At 41.3% G+C, this 19,987-nt stretch overlaps 1 protein-coding gene and 1 long non-coding RNA gene across 4 annotated transcripts in view; one reads left to right on the plus strand and one right to left on the minus strand.

Moving 5' to 3' along the window:
- AXDND1 (axonemal dynein light chain domain containing 1) overlaps window positions 1-12,057 on the minus strand; it is a 136,145-nt gene extending 124,088 nt beyond the window's left edge. Inside the window, exons 1-4 of the mRNA XM_069065463.1 lie at window positions 11,894-12,057; window positions 11,200-11,347; window positions 6,334-6,509; window positions 5,817-5,917 (exon numbers count right to left, since the gene is read on the minus strand). Of these exons, the coding sequence (XP_068921564.1) occupies window positions 5,817-5,917; window positions 6,334-6,509; window positions 11,200-11,302 (380 nt within the window). The 5' untranslated portion in view covers window positions 11,303-11,347; window positions 11,894-12,057. The remainder of the gene's footprint in view (window positions 1-5,816; window positions 5,918-6,333; window positions 6,510-11,199; window positions 11,348-11,893) is intronic.
- Window positions 12,058-12,317: 260 nt separating this feature from the next.
- On the plus strand, window positions 12,318-14,879 carry LOC138144173 (uncharacterized). 3 transcript variants are annotated; one of them, XR_011163876.1, is made up of 3 exons: window positions 12,318-12,708; window positions 13,529-13,631; window positions 14,543-14,879. It is a non-coding gene; the product is annotated as an uncharacterized lncRNA (long non-coding RNA). The 3 variants fall into 3 exon arrangements; XR_011163877.1 differs by having other exon boundaries at window positions 12,318-12,571; XR_011163878.1 differs by lacking the exon at window positions 13,529-13,631.
- The last annotated feature ends 5,108 nt before the right edge of the window (window positions 14,880-19,987 follow it).

Below are 19,987 nucleotides of genomic sequence, written 5' to 3' on the forward strand. Positions count from 1 at the left end.
CTATTATTAATATTATTTTACATGTAACTGGGAAATAAGATATACAGACACTGAGGCATAGAGATCCACCGTGCCCTACTGGAAAATCAGAGGGGGGATGGGGGAAGATATAGGAGAGAGCAGATTGGAGGAGGGGATATCCAGTGGGATTGCTATTTTGGGGTGGTGGGAAGGGGAAAAACGGGGAGAAAATTTATAACTCAAAATTTTATGGAAATGAATGATGTAAACTAGAAGTTAATAAAGTATTTGATAAAGATAAAAAAAAAGATTTGCAAAGCACTTTACCTTTGTTATCTCATGTGAGCTTCACAACAACCTTGGGAAACAGGTGTTATTATTATCCCCATTATTCAGATGAGAAAACTGAGGCGAACAAGTTAAATGACTTGTCCAGAGTTATACAGCTTCATAACGTTGGAGGCCAGATTTTAACTCAGGTCTTCCTGACTCCAAGTCCAACATTCTATCCACTATGTGACCCAGAGTCCTGACCTAGGGTAGTGGCTATGTTAGTGGAAGAAGGGGGTCATATAAAAGAAATGTTGGGGAAGATAGAAAGGACAAGATTTGTCAATTGATGGGATGTGAGGTGTTACTGAGGACCTGAAGATGACACCTAGCTTGGGCAACTGAGAAGATGGTGGTGCCCTCGACAGTAATAGGGAACTCTGAAAGACAGACGGGTTGAGGGGAGAATGATGATTAGTTGTGTTTTAGGTATGTTGAGTTTAAGATGTCTAAGGGACATCTAGTTCAAGATGTTCAAAAGGAAATCAGTGATGGGAGATTGGAGCACAGAAGAAACATTAGGCCTAGATGTAGACAGGTCTGGGAATCATCTGCAGAGAAATAACTGAACTCACCAGAGCTGATGAGATCACCAAATGAGATAGTGGAGAGGGAGAAGAGAAGAACCAGACTTATGAACAAGGCTTGAGTCCTCATTCACTTATCTTTAACAAAGCCTCTTCTGCTACTTCTGAAATCATTCTACATCTGTTCGTTCATAAGCCCATGTCTGGAGGTGCAGGCTTTATTCTCTAGGAAGAGGACGAATGATCTTGGGATTCATAGTCCAGGGTCTAAAAGAGCAAGTTCCTCAGCCCAGGCATCCTGTGATGTGAACTGGTCTGGGTGGGCTTACACCAGGCCATTGGAAGCTTTTGAATTAGGCTGCCGAAGATGGAGAGCGACAAGCCTGAGGGAGCAACATGACTATGGTGATTAGAATTATAGAATGGGTACAAAAGGTGGTTTCAACCACTTTAAAATAAAAAGGAAACTTGGATTGCTTATTTCTAGGGAATGACCATCCCCTCTTAAGAATCATGGAGAAGTAGGGCTGGCCAGGTGGTACAGTGAGTAAGAGTGCCGGCCCCAGCATCAGGAGACCTGGGATCGGTTCTGGCCTCAGATACTTAACACCCACACAAAAATAACTGGCCGTGTAACCTTGATCAAGTTACTTAACACCAATTGCTTTAAAAAAAAAAAAGAATCATGGAGAAGTTCAGGAAATGTTTTCTTTCTCCAACCTCCACCTTCTTCCCCTATTTATTAGTTATAAAATTTCCATTTGTGATTTATTCCTTTGCTATGATTTAGATTGTGCCTATAATATGTTTTTTTTTTTTTTGCCTTCTCATAGCATAAGAATGTATGGTCATGGAGCAGCTAGGTGGCACAGTGAATAAAGCACAGGCCCTGGAGTCAGGAGGACCTGAGTTCAAATCTGACCTCAGACACTTAACACTTACTAGCTGTGTGACCCTGGGCAAGTCACTTAACCCCAATTGCCCTGCCTTCCCCTGTCCAAAAAAAAAAAAAAAGAATGTATGGTCATCCATGAAAGCAGTGTATCACAGGTTTAAATAAATGTTGATGAGTGCAGAGGAAGTTGAAGGGATCCTCCAAAGGAGAGCTAAAATTTACCTAGGGAGAAAAACTACATAAGGAGAGTGAACTCTGTTCGAGTGACCAGATCTAGAAATTGATCTAGGAGCTCAAAGCTTTTATGAGTTTATTAATGTTTCAATAAACTTTCCAATACACAGAATTTTAAGCTGGAACTGGAGCTTGCCTTTGCCTCTGTATTAAACAATCTGTTGTTCCAGGGTAAGAACACGTGCCAAAGGCTAACTAAACCCCATTGTGGCACCCCACCTCCCATACAAGAGCCTCATACTAGAGAAAGGAGGGGGATAAAAGGCAGCATAAGCGGTGGTCAAAGGGAAGGCTGTGCCCAAATCCAAAGGTGGGATGTCAGAGGCAAGCATGGTTTGGAAGGATTCTATCCAATCCCTTTTCAGAAGTGAAAGGAAATAAAAAGGGGGTGAGTGCAGGTCAACCAACTGTGTTTCACAAAGAATCACCTACTATAGATCAGACAATAAACATTTATTAGTTGTCTATTATGTGCCAGTGGATACAAAAAGAGGCAAAAGACAGTCTCTGCCCTCAAGAAGCTCACCCTCTAATGGGGGAGACAACAAGCAAACAACTGCACACAAACACACCACATTCAGGATGAATAGGAAATAATTAAGAGAAGGAAGGCACTAGAAAAAGAGGGTTTGGGAAAGACTTCCCGAAGAAGGTGCGATTTTAGCTGAGACTTAAAGGAAGTCTAGTATCAAAGCAGAGTGGGGAGAGCATTCCAGGAATAGGGAACAGCTAGAGAGAATGTCGAGATCTGAGAGATGGAGTATCTTGTTCATGGAACAGGCAGGAAGTTACTGTCACTGAAGTGAAGGGTGTGTAATAGGGAGCAAAGCGTAAAAAGAAGGGGATTAGGTTATGAAGGGCTTTGAACACCAAACAGAGCATTTTGTATCTGATCCTGAAGGCAGCAGGGAGTCATTGGAGTTTACCGAGTTGGGGGTGGAGGACATGGTTAGACTTGTGATTTAGGGAAATCACTTTGGTGGCTGAATGAAGATGAACTGGAGTGTAGAGAGACTTGAGGCAGGCAGACCCTCCAGCAGGCTATTGTCATAATCCAGAAGTGAGGTGGTAAGGGTCTGCACCAGAGTGATGACAGGGTCAGAGAAGAGAAGGAATATGTGAGAAATGTTTCAGAGGTGAATTCGAAAGGCCTTGGCAATAACTTTATGTGGGGGGATGAGAGACAGTGAGGAATCCAAGATGACCTCTAGGTTGTCAACCTGAGGGCCTGGAAGGATGGCGTTACCCTCTAGAGTAATAGGGAAGGTAGGAGAGTGGGAGAGTTTAAGGGGGAAAATAATGGGTTTGGTTTTAGACATGTGGAGTAAGATCTCTACTGGATATCCAGTTGAGGATATCTGAAAGATAACTGGAGATTTGAGATCTGAGGTCAGCAGGGAGTTTAGAGCTATATAGGTAGAGTTGAGAATCTACTGGCTAAATATCCAAAATGTTAGCTATCTTTTGCCCAGCTTTGTGTGATTTAAAATGTGACAAGTGTGCATTCTATTTGAAATGTAAAGCACTTTGCAAACTGTTAAGCACTATACAGATGCATGTTATTATTGCTATATGCACAACACATAAAGCCAAGCAGGATCCCTGGGGTTCACTAGAGATCCCCTCCAGGTGGCCAATGACCCAAAGAGGCTTGACTATTCCTTGGCTCTGGTCATTCAGCTAAGTGCGAATCCACTTGATTATCACCTAACTCATTTCCCTCCAATTTGTAAATGAGGATAGTAAAGGAGACTTTGTTAAATATTTTTGCAGAAATTTAAGGAAAATGTATCTACATCTTTTCCATAATCTACAAGACTGAACCCAGCAGGATGTTGTTATCATTACACCTACAGTGATGAAGCAATGGTGGCTTATAGTGACCACTAATTATATTTCTAAATGGTCGAAAACGGGTCCAAGGAAATACTCACTAAAGATTGTCTATTCCAGGTTTATAGTAAACAGAGTTCTTTACTCCTGGTTGTTCAAATAGCCGTACTCATGTTTCACAGGTCTAACGTTCATATACATTTATATCCCCCAAAAGAAAATCAAGACTTTTGTCAAATAAATGCCTCGGAGACAATCTGAATTGGAAATTCACTAAGGGGGCTACCAAGAAATAAACCAATAACTGGGCTGTAATCAAAAAATGACCCAGTGACCATGTTGTAAGCCACAGTCATAAAGCATAAAACTTTTGAATGATCACAAAACATAATAGATAACACAAAGAAGGCCCAAATCCTGAAAAACTTGGAATGTTCAGTAGTATAATAAACTTCAGAATGATGTTAGCACCCAGAAAGAAAAAGTAGCAAGTAAGCTCTTTGTCACCACCCCAAAATATCCCCAGAAAAGTTCTATATATGGAAATATATAAATTCTTGGTACTTTTCTGCTGTGGGATTAGAAAGATTATTATGACTATGACCTTCTCTGTAATCCCACAGTCACACAAATGGAGGGAAAAAAAATAAATCTGTTATATGGAACTCTACACAGCCTTGAACTTTGGTCCCCAAAGAAGAGTCTAGCACAGTGTGTGTCTAGACAATGAGCAAACCACCTAGACTCTCTGAGGCTCCATTTTCTCCTCTCTAAATTATGAATAATTAAAGTGGACTCACCCTTGTTGACTGCAATGTGTCCTTGTGAAAGCCAAATAAAAAAACTTTGAAAACCATAGATTTCCACAGAAACGTAAGGTGGTATGATTGTTATTCTTAAAGTAGGATCTAAGAAATTCCTGCTGATTTAAGACTAATAGATATGAGAGAGCACTCTGAGGAAAACAAAAGATTGAATAGATTCTAGAAATAATTAGTTTACTCCTCTCCTCTTCAAATCTCCAGAATCTATTTTCTTTGTACTAGATATGATATATGGTCCCATCTCCTCCCAATGCAATGTGAGGGGCAAAGCAGAGAGAATTTGTTCTCAAATGTTTGTTGTTAATGACAAGAAGTCCAAGAAAAGCTGCTACTTGCCTTCTTCAGGTTGTGGGGATAGGGTGGTATGGTGTGGGGTGGTGTAGTGTAAGGGAAAGAATGCCTCAGTTGGAAACCAAGGACCCAGGTTCAAATCCTAGCTCTCCTCTACCTGTTTGACTTTGGGCAGATTGTTGAATCTCTTTAAGCCTCAGTTTGCTCCTCTGTTAAGTGAGAGAGGTTGAACTAGTTGACATCCAAGGACCCTTTAGCTCTAAATATCCAATTCTAACATTTTATGGTTTCCCATTTCTGCCCTTCCCAGGAAACCGCCTAGATAGCTAGGTGCCACAGTGGATTGTGCACTGCCTCTGGAGTCAGGAAAATTGGAGTTCAAATACAACCTCAGATACTTACTAGCTGTGTGGTCCCAGGGCATGGCAATTAACTTCTCTTAGCCTCAGTTTCCTGGACTGTAAAATGGCGACCTACCTCCCAGGGTTGTTGTGAGAATCAAATGAGGTAATATTTGCAAAATGCTGAGCACCGCTCTAGGCACACAGTAGGAGCTACATAAATGACAATTATTATATTATTACTATGATTATTAATTGAACATCAAGTCTATGGATGTGGAAAAGTAAGAAAACCGACACATCCTAAGTCGCTTCCAGAGACACATAGGGTGGCATATTGTATAGACGTCAGGAAGATTATCGGGTTCCTTGCTCCCCTCTGACACATGCCGGCTGGCTCCACGCTCATCCAGCTCTCAGAGTCTTTCGTGAGCAGTAAGATGCAGAGAAAGTGTTGGTCTGCATTGGGAGAGAAAGTTCCTCCCGGGGGGCTCCCCAGGCCAATGCGATCACAGGTCTAACTAAAATAAAAAAGCCTCTCCTGCCTCTTTCCCTTCCCCTCATTCCCTCTCGCCTTTACCTTCCTGCTCCCGTGAAGGAGATGGGGTTATCCGTCAGGTATCTGAACTTGTTCCTCCGGGCGGGGTGATGCCAAACATTGTTCGCGGAGCGCAAGCCGGGCTAAGGAGAAGCAGAGACAGCCAGCGACTCAGCAGAGGGAACTCTTGTCACACGAAAACCAGCCACAGCTCCTTGGCTCAGGTCCAGGAAACAGGCTACATTGTATCATTGTTCATAGGATTGGATGAAAGTGTATGGGGCAGCAGGGAAACAGAAAACGTGTCTAGCCACTGGTCCCATGGGGTTGAACGACGATCTAGAAATTACTATGCAAAGGGGCAAAACCTCGGAAATGAACCATTTCAGTCAATTCGCTTTAATGAGAATGACGAAGAGCAATTTTCATTCATTCATATGCCTAGGGGTCTCGACCTTTTGGGGAAGGTTAATAGATTTCTACCGAAAAATTTATCTACAAATACATTTTTCTAAGACGGCAGCAAGTCAGAAGCTGAAATGCTCCCAAGCTCACATACCTTAATTTCTTTGACAGTTTTCACTTTCTTAGGGGGTAGTAAGACTTCAGGGCACCCGCCAGCATAGGCTGCGTTGGTCAGAGACAAAATAATTTCCTCCGGAATGAAATCACACTGCAGCTGGGTTTGCTGGGAGCAGACCAACGCGCTGGATTTCTCAACCACCTCAGGGACCACTAGAAAGTTGTTAGAGAGAAAGGTTGCTGGCGTCATCTGCAGGGGAAAACAAAAAACTTATCTTTTTACAAAAGGGGAGCCCAATACTGGGCAGAGGTGAAGGATCCGAGGATGTGGAATGTTGCCCACGCTGTGGTATTCTTTTTGACACATTGATTGGTTTTGAAGATATTTTTATCTTTTTTTTTTTTTTTTTTGCTTTTTGGAGGGCAATTGGGGTTAAGTGACTTGCCCAGGGTCGTACAGCTAGTTTTTGTGTTAAGTGTCTGAGGTTGGATTTGAACTCAGGTTTTCCTGACTCCAGGGCTGTTGCTCTATTCACTGCCCCACCTAGCAGCCCCCTTATCTTTCTTTTTTTAAGAAAATTATTTGCTATATGAGATGGCTTTCTGGGAGTAGAGAATATAGAGGAAAACTAAGGCAATGTGAAAACAAAAGATATTGAGAATATTTTATTAAAAAGAAAAAGGTGGGAAGGTCTTATTACTAGTTGGTGGCTAGATCTTAAAAAGCCATTTGACTGAAAAACCACTGCTGAAATGAGTTCCCTAAAATGAATGCAGCTCATCCCAGACAGACTCACTACCTCTAGACAGAGTATGCCAAAGAGTCTGGCATCAGTAAAGCAACTGGATCATGAGTTAGAAAATCTGCTTTGGCCCCAATTCTGCTACTTATAGCTGTGTAAACCTTTGAGTCTCAGCTTTCTCATCTGTTAAAATGAAATGTCCAAAAGTCAACTAGTAATGTGGGACTTCTCAGGGGAGGGAATGGGACTAGATATACAGAAATGAGTGTGAATCATCAAGGATCATAATTAAGCCTAGTATACCTGTTGGGGCTACAGTAGGAGAGTGTAGACAAAGAAAAGGGCCCAGGGCAGAACTCTGAGGAACACTCACATTAAATGGGGACATGATGTGGATAGTAAGCCAGCAAAGGACACTGAGAAAAAGTGGTTAGTAGGACAGGTAAGTGAATCAGAAGAGAGTAGTGTTTGGGGCAGCTAGGTGGCGCAGTGAATAGAGCACTGGCCCTGGAGTCAGGAGGACCTGAGTTCAAATTCAACTTCAGACACTTAACACTCACTAACTGTGTGACCTTGGACAAGTCACTTAACTCCAATTGCCCTACCTTCCCTCTCCAAAAAGATGAAAAAAAAATAAAAAGAGTAGTAGAGGAGAGAATTTTCAGGACAGAGAAGCCAACAGTGTTCAATGAAGGTAATTATTAAAAGAAAGATGAGAATTGGGGGAAGGAAAGGCCATCAAATTTGGCAATTAAGAGATAGTTAGTGGAGCCATGAATTGGAACCATAATTCTGGAAAGCAATTTGTAATTGTGCATATAAAGTGAATAAAATGTCCATTTTATTTTCACCTTTCATCTGGAGATTCCTTAACTAGGAATATATCCCAAAATGTCAGTCAATAAGCTCTAAGTACTTTACTATGCACCAGGTACTGTGCTAAGAATAAATACCAACCTCAAGGTACTCACAATTTAATAGGGAAATGACATGCAAATTACTATGTACATACAAGATATAATCTCTGGGCAAAGGATCTAGCAGGGGAAATCTCTCTTGCAGAAGGTGATGAAATATGAATGAAGGAAGAGAAGCCAAGGAGGTGGAAGTGAGGAGGGAAAGCATTTCATTCATGGGGGAGAGCTGGGGAAAATGCCAGGAGTGAGGAAATTGAGTTTCTTCTTTAAGGAACAGCAAAGAGTCATGGGATTGAAGAATACATGGAAGGCAGTAAGGTATAGGAGACTAGAAAGGTAGAAAGAGACCAGTCTGTGAAAGGCTTTAAAAACCAAAAGGAGGATTCTCTATTTGATCCTGAAGGGAAGACAGACCCACTGTTTACTGACCATGGAGCAAGACAGTCAGACCTGCATTTTAGGAAGATCACTTGGGCAGCTTTGAGTGAAGGATGGACTGGAATGGAGAGAATAACCAGAGGTGATTGCAATAGTCTAAGATTAAGGTGATGAGGCCACCAGGGTGGAGGGTAGAGAAAGGGACATACACATGGGAGATGCTGCTAAGGTAGAAAGGACAGGACTTGTCAACACAGTGACTAAAGAGTTATCTACAAATACATTTTTCTAAGAAGGTCCTATGTCACAAGCTGGGTGAGTGCAACAAGAGGAATCAAGGATGTCACCTAGATTATGGACCTGGATGTTTGGAATGATAGTGGTACCTCAACCAAAACAACTATAATAGGAAAGTTTGGAAGCCAGGAAGGTTTGGGGTGAAAGGTAATGAGTTTTGTTTTGGACATGATGAGTTTAGGATATTTATGGGACATCTAGTTCAAGATGTCCAAAAGGTGGTGGTATGAGAGGGAAGGAGAAGTTAGGACTGTTTTATTAGATCTGGGAATCATTTGCATAGAGCTAATAATTGAACTCTTATAAGATCACCAAGGGAGATGGTTGGTTAGTCAACAAGGACTTATTAAGCACCCAAGTAGAGAGTGGAAAGCCTTGTAAGTTAGGAAGAGGGAAGTATTTGGGAGGAAAGATAATGTTTGGACATGTTGAGTTTAAAAGTCTATGGGGGGCGGGGTGGCCAGGTAGCACAGCGAGTAAGAGTACTGGCTCCAGTGTCAGGATGACCTGGGTATCGAATCCCAGGCTCAGACACTTAGCACCCACCCAGAAATACCTGGCCGTGTAATCTTGAGCAAGTTACCCAATTGCTTTAAAAAAAAAAAGTCTATGGGACATCCAGTTTGAAATGTCCAATAAGCAGCAGGAGATGCCATATTGACGGTCAGGAGAGAAGTTTGGACTGGACTAGTAGATTGGAGAGTGTTTAGAGACAAAAATAGAAACCATGTGAGTTGATAAGATCACAAAGTGAAATAGTATAGATAAGGGACATGGGAGCAGTGAGTAAATCAATTTGGCTATAGATAAGATTGTGTTTGCAGCTCCACATCAGTTTATTTTACAGAATCAGGAAATACCAGACCAAATGACTATGACTCATGTAAGAGACCTTGAGTTCAAATACTGATTCTGCCTTTGTGACCTTGAGCAAGTCACTTATCCTTCCTGGTCCTTATTTTCCTCATCTGGAAAGTGGGGGGATGGACTAAAAGGCCTCTAAGTTTCCTTCCTATTCTAAATCTATGATCCCATGATTTCAATTAGCAAAGCAAGGGCAAACTATGACTTCCCATTCCTTATTTCTTAGTAAACAAGCCTGTATTGAATTATAGGTTCCTTATTGTTATCATCTAACAAGCTTGAATTCAGAAAGCCATTCCATAAGTTAGTTTGATAATTTGGTCTGACTATAATGTTTTGAACATCCAGTTCTTGATACATTTCTCCCCCAAAAGTCACCGCCTTGACTATGGTTAATAATAACTTACATACATAGAAATATCACATTTGGATCATGATAAATCTTTCGGTGGGGCTGCCAATACCAAGTATCTGTTTCTATAGAAAACTAGAAACAAATTCTGTTATCAGTGAAGATAGGAAAAAATGTATACTGTGACACAGTATCCATCCAGAACAATAAGGAGTAGTGGTATGAGCAAGCTTTTGACATCTGGAAGTAGGAAAAGTCTCATTTTTTTTCTACAGTTTAGCAGTTTAGGTTTCTATTTATTTAAGAAATATAGAATTATAAAAGAAATATCACCAAAATGTAGAAAAAAGATAAGTAGTAAAAGGTAGAAAACAGAAAATAAGCAAGTTTTTAGAGAGGCAGCCTTCAAATGAGGAACACTGGGGTTCAAGCTGTACCTCTGACCAACACTGGATGTATGGCCTTTCCAGGCACCACTCTTTCCCCTGCTCATGCTTTCAGCAGGAGATGATCTCCCAAAAAAACTGTATTGTGCACATATGTAGTTGTTGGCATGTTTTCTTCCCCCATCCAACTGTGAGCTCCTCAAACATAACTTCTTAGTGCCACAAAAATATGTAGTGTGCACCTATCTGCTTTGGTAGAGTGATTCCAATTCTAATGAAAGCACAGATTTCTCCTTGCCTCCCTTCACTGCCCCCCCCAAAAGCCCAAGATTCCCTAAAAATCTATACATTTATTGGGTATGTACATTTACTATCCCTTGGACTGACTGTAACTTCCTCAAGGTCAGGCTGGGTCATAGATCTAGAGCATGAAGGGACCTAAGAGGTCATCTTATCCAAGCCACTCGTTTTAAAGATGAGGAAACTAAGGCCCAGGGAGGTTAAGTGACTTGCCCAAGGTCATGAAGGTAGTAAAAGTTGGAACCATGATTTGAACTCAAGGACTCTAATTCTCAGGATAATTTGTGTTCTTTTCACTACATCATCCTGCTCTTGTTGAGTGGTGTCCGGCACACAGTAGGAGCTTAATAAATATATATTGAATTGAATTGTTCATGCACTGTATAGACTGCTTAAAATAGGGTTAATTCAAAACAATATAAAACAGGGCTTGACAACAAAACAGATACATAGCCAAACCTGCTACATGCATGTCATGAGACAGGGTGAAAGTAGGTTTTTTGATGTATTAAAAAAATCACTCTTTTATCTTTATTTAAATGAGTTATTAGAAAACAGTTATATAGTTGTAGGTATTCTGCCAACCCAAATGGGGGAAAGTGAATAAGGGATGTTTTCCATCTCTGGACAGAATCGTGTAAGACGTTTCCTTGGTGAGCTTTTTACCTATCTCCTTTTCGTTGGTGGCCTTCAAATCCATAGCTCCTTTCTCCTCAGAAGTTGAGGGCTGGACTGGAGGCAATAAACCAGACTTTTTGTTTTTAGACATGATGAGTAATAACTATTGTTCTTTTACTCAGTTACCACCACAGTCCTAAAAGAGAGAGAAAAATATTTAAAAGGTCACAAAATGACAGTTAAGGTGACTAGAGCGGACAAAGAGACAGCAGCCTGCCTTCGCAGTGGAGCAGTAGGAAAAGCTCATGCGATTGGAAATCAGAGAACACGGGCTGGAATCTCAGCTCTGCCCTTTATTGACTGTGTGACCTCCGGCTAGTTTCTGAACCTTGCTTGTTGACCTCGGTTTCCTCAAACCGCGGGGGGCTGGACTCGAGAACCTTTATTCCTTCCCTTGCTCCTATGAGCCTAAATGATTCTGCCTGGGCGTGGGAGCCAGCCTTTCACACAAGGTTCTCTTCACACGAGGCTGAATAACCTCACCCCTGGGAGGTTGCCAAAGGGTCCCGAGGAGGGTGAGCTCGGCTCCCCGCCTTGTCTGGGCTGGAGCAGGGATTCCCGCCCGCCGCCCGCCTTGGTCCTATTCCCGGCCCCCAAATTCCGGCCCACTCGACTGGAGAAAGGTTGCGGAGCTGGGGGCAGGTGGGGAGGGGGTCCACGCTGTTGGAGGAAGGGTTCCCACCACGGATGCTGAGGGGTAGCGTCAGGCCTCTGTTTCCAACAACAGTGGCAAATCAGCTAAAGCAACAGCAAAATGCCCCCTGCCATGCTTCCAACCACGTTACCCTCCCGCTACTGGGCCAAGAGACTTTGCGTGGACGCCTGATCGTCGCCATAGAAACTGAAGGCCCCTAAGCCATAGCAACCGTCAATAATGGCTCTCTACATAAAAGCCTGAGCGGAAGGCGAAGAATTCAAATGCTTGCTTTTGCCGCCCCCCTAGCAAACGTCTTTGGAATTTAAAATATCTCTTTGTAGGGATGTTTCAGAAGAGTCTATAAAAAGATAGGAAAACTGTCTAGAGAATTTAGAGTTTTCAAGAAGGTTCCTGCCTAAATTACAAAAGGGACCCTTTAACGCCCTTCCGAGGGATAACGGCGCCAGTGCGCATGAGTAAAAGAGGTCCCTTCATTTGGTCTTCTGTGAAATTTACGCCTGACACGTCCAGATACGTGGCTGAAAGGCCGGGGAGGGGAACTAGGGAATCAGTAATAAATTGATCCGTGGACATGAGATGCATTTGAGCTGCGTTTGACCACGGGCAAAGCAAACGACCACGCAGAATCTCAATTTTCTATTTATCTCCCGCCTCCCCTAACCACAGCAGTAATAGAGGCTAATATTTACATGAATATTTAAGGTCAGTAAAGCCCTTTACATATGCCCTTAGCTGATTTAATCCTCACCACAACTCTAACAGGTAGGCACTGTTGTTATATCCCTTTTACTGAAGCGGAAACAGGCTGGCAGATTCAAAGACTTACTCAAGTGTTGGAGGTAGGATTCGGACCATTTAATACCAATGATAATACTTGTTATATTTTATTAAACGGAAGGTTTGTTTTAGTTAAAGTAAAGAAAAAAATAAAACTGGCAGGTCCCTAAAATTCCACAGGATTTGGAAAATTACTATTTTACTATAGATGAACGATTTCTAATAGCGGCAGGTAGGTGGTGCAGTAGATCTATAGATTTTGTGAGCTGCCTGTGGGCAGGGCCCGTATGTACTTTTTTTTTTACTCATCACAGCACAGTGTCTGGCACATAGGTGCTTAATGCTTTTTTTATATAATAAATTACATTAAGAACGTATTATGTGCCAGGCCCTGGCAGAAAAAAAAGGTAAAGACAGCTCCTATCCTCCAGGAGCTTTTAATCAAATGGTAAAGACAACATGTAAACATATATACAAAGCAAACCATATACAGGAAATAATTAATAGAGAGGAGGCACTAGAATTAAGAGAAGTTGGGGAAAGCATGTGGTAGATGGGGTTTTAGTTGAGAGTTAAAAGGAGCCAGGGAGGTCTATAGTCAGATGGAAGGAGGGATAATGTTCCAGGTAGGGGAGAGAGCCAGAGAAAATGCCTTAAAGCCAAAAGTTGAAGTGTCTTGTTAATGGAACAGCCAGGTCAGTGTCACTGGATCAAAGTGTATTTTGTCATAGGGGAGTCAGATGCAAGACTGGAAAGGTAAGAGGGAAATTAGGTTATGATGGGTTTTGAATGCCAGAACATTTTGTATTTGTTCCTAGAAGTGATAAGGAACCATTGGAGTTTACTGAATAGGGGGATGACATGATAAGATTTATGTTTTAGGAAAATGATTTTGGTGGCTGAATGGAGGAGGATGGCCTGGAATGGGGAGAGACTTAGTGCAGACAGAGCCACCAGCGGTCTACTACAGTAATCCAAGCATGAGGTAATGTGGACCTGCACAGAATGGTGGGAGTATCAGAGGAGAGAAGGGGGTGTATTTGAGAGATGGTACAGAGCTGAAATCAACAGACCTTCAGCTGCAACCCATGGGATAAGGGTGGTGAGAGACTGAGGAATCTAGGGTGTGAACCTGGATCTCAGTTGACTTGACTCTTGGTTGTACAGTCAAGATCCAGATCTAATCTGGCCTCAGGAACTAATTAGCTCTGGGACCCTGGTCAAGGCTTAACCTATCTCTGCTCCATTCTGTAAAATAGAGGGTTCAGATAATGAGCTCTTTGCAAACCTTAGAGCACTACATAAATGCTCCCTGGTGTTATTATTATCATAATGCCACTGCCCCAGTCTACTTGTCCTTTGGGCTTCCTTCAAGATTCCAGACACAAGCCAGAACAGCAAAGATGTGTTCTCGGGGGTTGCTTAAGAACATTTCTTTGATACCTTTAAGTTCTGGTAGTTTTTGTTGAGTCACTGTTCAGTCTGACTTCTTGGCAAAGATATTGGGGTGGTTTGCCATTTCCTTCACTGATGATTTATGATAAACAGAGGTTAATTGACTTGTCCAGGGTCACACAGCTGGATTTTAAATCAGGTCTTCCTGACTCCAGGCCTAGTGCTCTATCCAGTGAACTGCCAGTTCAGTGAACTTTGTCCCCAGTGACCCATCCTCCTCCTCCCTCCCACTCCTATCCCCTCCAGACACTGGGGCTTCTATTCAGGATCACTGGGTTAAGAATATTGATGTAAGTTTGGTGACTAACTATCTGTGTGACCTTGGGCAAGTTCAGTCAGCTCCAAATTTCTTCTGTAAAAACTAAAGGAGGATGCTTTGGGGAATCACTTCTAGCTCCAGTATTCTGACTCACTCTCTGTGATTCTGAAACATACCCTTAGGAGATTTACTTAACTGACTTCCTGGATTGCTTCATGGGTCTGAACCTTCCCCTAGAGCCTAACACTGCTTTGTGTGGACGAGGTTCCTCATAAATGTCTGAATGGAATAAGACATGGCATCATAAATTCAGGGCAACCAGGCATGTCGGGCGTCTTCCATGCCGAATCACTCATTTTACAGATGACCTAACCCGAGTGACCGATTGTTGCAAAAGCTCCTGTGGCTCCAATTCCAGGATTATTTCCACAGCCCTATCTGGACTCTATAAACCTTGCCTTCAATTGAATCGGGAAAAAGAAATGTGACAGAAGAAACTTTAATAAAAAATGGACTATTGTGAGTGTGATCAATGACATAAATGATACGCTGGTTTGTTTGGTTTTGGTTTTGTTTTTTATCCCCAGCGCTCAGCACAAAATCTGGCCCAGAGCAAATGTGTCTTTTTTTGATTTGACCTTGTAAGATGAATAGTAACAAAGTGTTCTGGGGTTTTAGGGACAAGTGAGAACTTCAGCCTGTAAGGATTAGAATGGAGGTGAGTGAGCTGCATCAGATTTTCTAGAAATTGCTGAGGAGACATAGGACAGAGATAAATCTTCAACTAGTAGTTAGATGGAAATGCTAATCTCTTGGAATCTGTAACTGGAGAGATTTTTCTCCCCTAACATTATAGTTTGAGATCATGAAATTTGAAGGACCTATTATGTATGCATAGATTGTTGTCTGAGGCTAGCCCTGCTAATAAGGACTGGGGCAGCTAAGTGGCCTAGTTGATAGAGGTTAGACCTGGAGTCAGGAAGACCTGAGTTCAAATTCTGCCTCAAACATTTACTAGCTGGTTGGCCCTGGATCACTTAAACCTCTATTTGCCTCAGTTTACGCATCTATATAGTGGAGATATCAATAACACCTACCTTGCAAGGTTGTAGTGAAGATGAAGTAACATTTGTGAAGTGCTTTGCAATCCTTATAATACTACATAAATGCCAGCTGTCATTATCACCTAGATGTTCTACAGATGTCTTTATAGGGGCTCACACTTAAAAATGCTTGTTGAGTGATTGGTTATATGGGTTAAACTTTTTTAATCTTTCTGTTCAGGGCTGCATAGATTGTATTATACTTTCATATCTCTGCACTTTTTTCTAGTAGAGGTCCTTGACCTTGTTTTGTATTGGTAATCAGTAAATATCATATTTTGGCCAAAGTCTGAATTAATCAAACAAACTGCTTTGGTTGATTTAAAAATGCCTTTCCCTTTGTTAGCAACTTCAAAGACCAGAGGTGAGATTTCCCTTATCTTGGGACTTAGTCTACTTGAGAGCAAAACAGACATACTGAGACTATAAAATGTAAATAGGCCCTGCTCTGGTCGTTGTCAATTTGCATTTACAACCAAGAAACTCTTTCACATATAGATGGTAACAAATGTAAGTCATAAAGTTTTGTGACAGTGGTCATCCTGAATTGGGATGGCTCTAAAAATGTATAAAAAGTCTTATGATTCTTCTGTTCATCAGTCAGGACTTTAGCCCTGCACTCCTAGTACAAGTAATGCTAGCCTTAAGGGAATATTGAATAATAATTAATGAATAATGAATAAATAATGTAATTTTTATATTCCTATTTGTTTGTCTCCTTCAACTAAACTTTTTCAAAAGGTCAACAGTAACATGGGTCCTTTTGGAAATCTAGTGAAGCCTAAGCAACCCACTGATAATCTTCTCTGAATTCTGTTTTTAAACAACTAAAGGTTCAGTTTCTCTCTGTCTCTCCTCTCTGTCATTCTCTCTCTCTCTCCTCTCCTCTCTCTTTCCCTCTCTCCTTTTCTCTTCCCCTCTTTTGTAATCATGAAATGATTTGGGGAAGAGAGAGACTTTTCGTACTCCCTCAAAGAGGCATCATGAAGAAAGAGAAAGAAAATAAATAACATCAAATAGAATAAAATGGAGTCCATTATGTTCTCTCCAAAATCTACTTTCAACAAAGAAAATGTTAAATATGAGTTAGAGGTAAATGAAAAATAGCCCAGTGTTTTCGCCCCCTCGGGCTCTTTTTTGGACTCTGTCAACCAGTGTTTCCTCTAATTCCTAGCTCTGGGTCAGCCTGGGGTGTATGGAGTGTTCCATGAGGACTAGCATGTCAGGTCTGAGGGCTTGCTGAGGTCTTTTCAGGGCTGCACATACATCCTTGGTGTCCACCTTTCACCCTACTCTCACCTGTGCCTCCAAGAATCTGTAGCATGCCCAGTGGCCACACCCTGATAAACTTTCTCTGCAGATGGGCTAAACCAGGTTGAGGATAACCAACAGGCCCCAAGGATGTGAAGACTCCTCCCCATCCCCTTCCTGGCACTGTGGAACACTTAGAGCTTGGTCAGACATTGAAGATACCAAGGTCATCCACTGCATCTGGGGCCATTTGGGGCCATTGCCAGTTGTCTTGACCTTTGTCCTGCCACTGTGGAAGAGAGTAGAGGCTACTAACTTTGTGCAACTCTGTCTTACTTAAATCCAACTCATGAACAAGTCAAGGTCACCTCCTGAAGGGAACAACAACAGCTTTGGGTCATCTGCAGATTTGTTAAAGATGGCACCATCACACCTGTCAGATTGGCTAACATGACAAAACAGGAAAATAAGTATTTGAAAAGATAGGGGAAAATTGGAACACAAATGCAATGGAGTTGCGAACTAATCCAACCATTCTGGGGAGCAGTTTGGAACCATGCCTAAAGAGCTATAAAATTGTGCACACCCTTTGATCCAGCTAGGTCTGTATCCCAAACAGATCATAAAAATGGGAAAAGGACCCACATATACAAAAATATTTAGAGCAACTTTTTATGGTGGCCAAGAACTGGAAACTGAGGGGATGCCCATCAATTGGGGAATGGCTCAACAAGTTGTGGTATAGGAATGTAATGAAACACTATTGTTCCCTAAGAACTGATGAGCAGGCCGACTTCAGAAAAACCTGGACTTACATGAACTGATGTTGAGTGAAATGAGCAGAACCATAACATTGTATACAGTAAAAGCAACATTGTACAATGACTAACTTTGATAGACAGCTCTTCTCAGCAATGCAAGGATCTAAGACAACTCCAAAAGACTCATGATGGAAAATGTTATCCACATCCAGAAAAAGAGCTATGGGGTCTGAATGCAGATCAAAGCACACTACAGGGTGTCCCTAAAGTCTGGACACATGGGAAATATCATTAACTGTGTATTTTCAAGAAATGAAATGAATGAAATTTCAACATTTAATTAGCATAAATTTCAGCCATGACATTTTCCTATGGAATAAAAGCTTTCATTAGCTACTAGGAACTATTTTCCTTATCAATGAGATTAATTTAATTAATGAGATTTCCTATGTCTTCCTATGAAATCACATTTATGCTAATAAAATGTTGAAAATTTCATTCATTTTATTTCTTGAAAATATGCATAGTTAGAGATTTCCTATGTGTCCAGACTTCAGGGACACCCTGTATTTGCTTTTTGTTTGTTTATTTCTTTCTCATAGTACCTTCCCTTCATTCTAATTTTTCTTTACAACATGACCAATATGAAAATGTTTAATATGAATGTAAACATATAGCCTATATCAGATTGTATGATGTCTTGGGGAGGTCGAGAAAATTTGGAACTCAAAATCTTATGGAAGTAAATGTTGATAACTAAAAATAAATAATTAAAAATATATGTAATAATACTGCACTTAAGCTTTTACCCACCCTGTTCCTTTTACATATGGTATAACCCACCTAGAGACATGTGCTATTCTAATAAAAATGGGAAAAGGACTCACATATACAAAAATATTTATAGCTACTTTTTGTGGTGGCCAAGAATTGGAAACTGAGGGGATGATAATTGTCTAAGCCAGAGGGCAGGAACCATTTTTTATTTTTTTTCTTTGTATCTTCAGTTTAACACAGTATCTGGCACACAGTAAGTGCTTCATAAATGTTTACTGAATTGAATTTATTGAATTCTCCTCCCCTTTACGAGTAGCAATAAAATTTTAACTGTTCTTGTGGGACCTTTCTGCTCTTCATCCAAACTAGTCTCTCCCTTTCTGCACTGTCTGCAAGTTGGTATTTGGCTTCTCCAAACTTTCTGCACCTTGATCCCAGATAAGCTGGGGTAGGTCCCTTTTAAATCTGAGATCCTGATTCCTGTGATAATACTTCCTCTTCTACTCTACTGAAGTAGCTCCTTATAGTCAAATGCCATGGCCTTCACTCAATCCTCATCTTCCTTGAATCCTCTGCCAAAATTGTTAACTGTTCCCCTCCTACTTGGATATACTCTTTTAAGCCTTCCAAGACTTACTCTCTGAATTCTCTTCCTGTCCTATTCAATTTCTGTCCTTTTCCTGGTAACTTAATGGTGGTATTTCCTAAAGGTATGTCCTCAGTCCTTTTCTTTCCTTTGCAGTTTCTTCCTTAACACAATTTACCCGTTAGCAAATGACACTCAAATCATGTTACATCTCCTGTCCTAACTGCCCTTTTGCTATCTGTATCTACATCCCCAGAAAGTTAAAGAATGTCTACCTGGATATTCTACTGGCACCCCAAACTCAGATATTCAAAACCAAATTTATTCTTTCCTGATCAGATTGATCCTCCTGTCTGATTATTTCTGTCTATGGCCTGGCTTCCTAAGTTAGTATTTTTTGGGTTGTCTTTGAATCTTCCCTTTTCTTCTCATCCCAATCAGTTACCATGGTCCTACTGATTCCACTGTACCACTCATATACATTCCTTCCTCTGTTCTGGTTCTGATATTTCAGCAATATACAGAACTCCCAGGTAAGGCTTAGCAAAGTGCCTGGCACATAGTAGGTGCCATGTAAATGTTTATTCCCCTCTCCCACCCTCACTAATGCAGGGCCAGTAACAGTCTTGGCTGCCTAGACCACTAAAAGGCTAAGTGTTTTGTCCTGTCACTTGGCCAGTTATATCAGAGGATGGACAATCCTGTTCATAAATTAAAACTTGTTTGTAGTTTGGGAAGGAATTGGCAGCTTTGTTGTTTTATTATTATTCCTAGAGCATTTTATTTTCTGAAAGTATGGTGGGAATAGTATTAAAGTTTGAAGTGGCCTGTAAAAAAACAAACAGAACCTAGGTCTCTATCTACTATACTACATTTACTGCCCATCTGAATTACCACAGTAGCCCCCTTACAGGTTTTTCTGGCTTCACTCTTCCAGTTCCAATCTGTCCTTCAAATGACTGCAAAGAATTATTCTTGTACCCCAATCTGACCACATCACTTCTCCACTCATGCTCCCTTATTGACCACTGATCATCTAATTTCCTTTGCCTCCTCCTTAAGGCTCTCCACAGTTTGTTGCTACCCTGCCTTTCCAGCCTCATCTCAGCCAGACTGGACCACCCCCTGCTCCACACCTGGTACTTCTGT

This window comes from Petaurus breviceps, unplaced genomic scaffold (assembly GCF_028583685.1).
Source record: "Petaurus breviceps papuanus isolate PSGF00001 unplaced genomic scaffold, PetGlider_PUasm1.0 90692, whole genome shotgun sequence".
Classification (NCBI taxonomy): domain Eukaryota; kingdom Metazoa; phylum Chordata; class Mammalia; order Diprotodontia; family Petauridae; genus Petaurus; species Petaurus breviceps.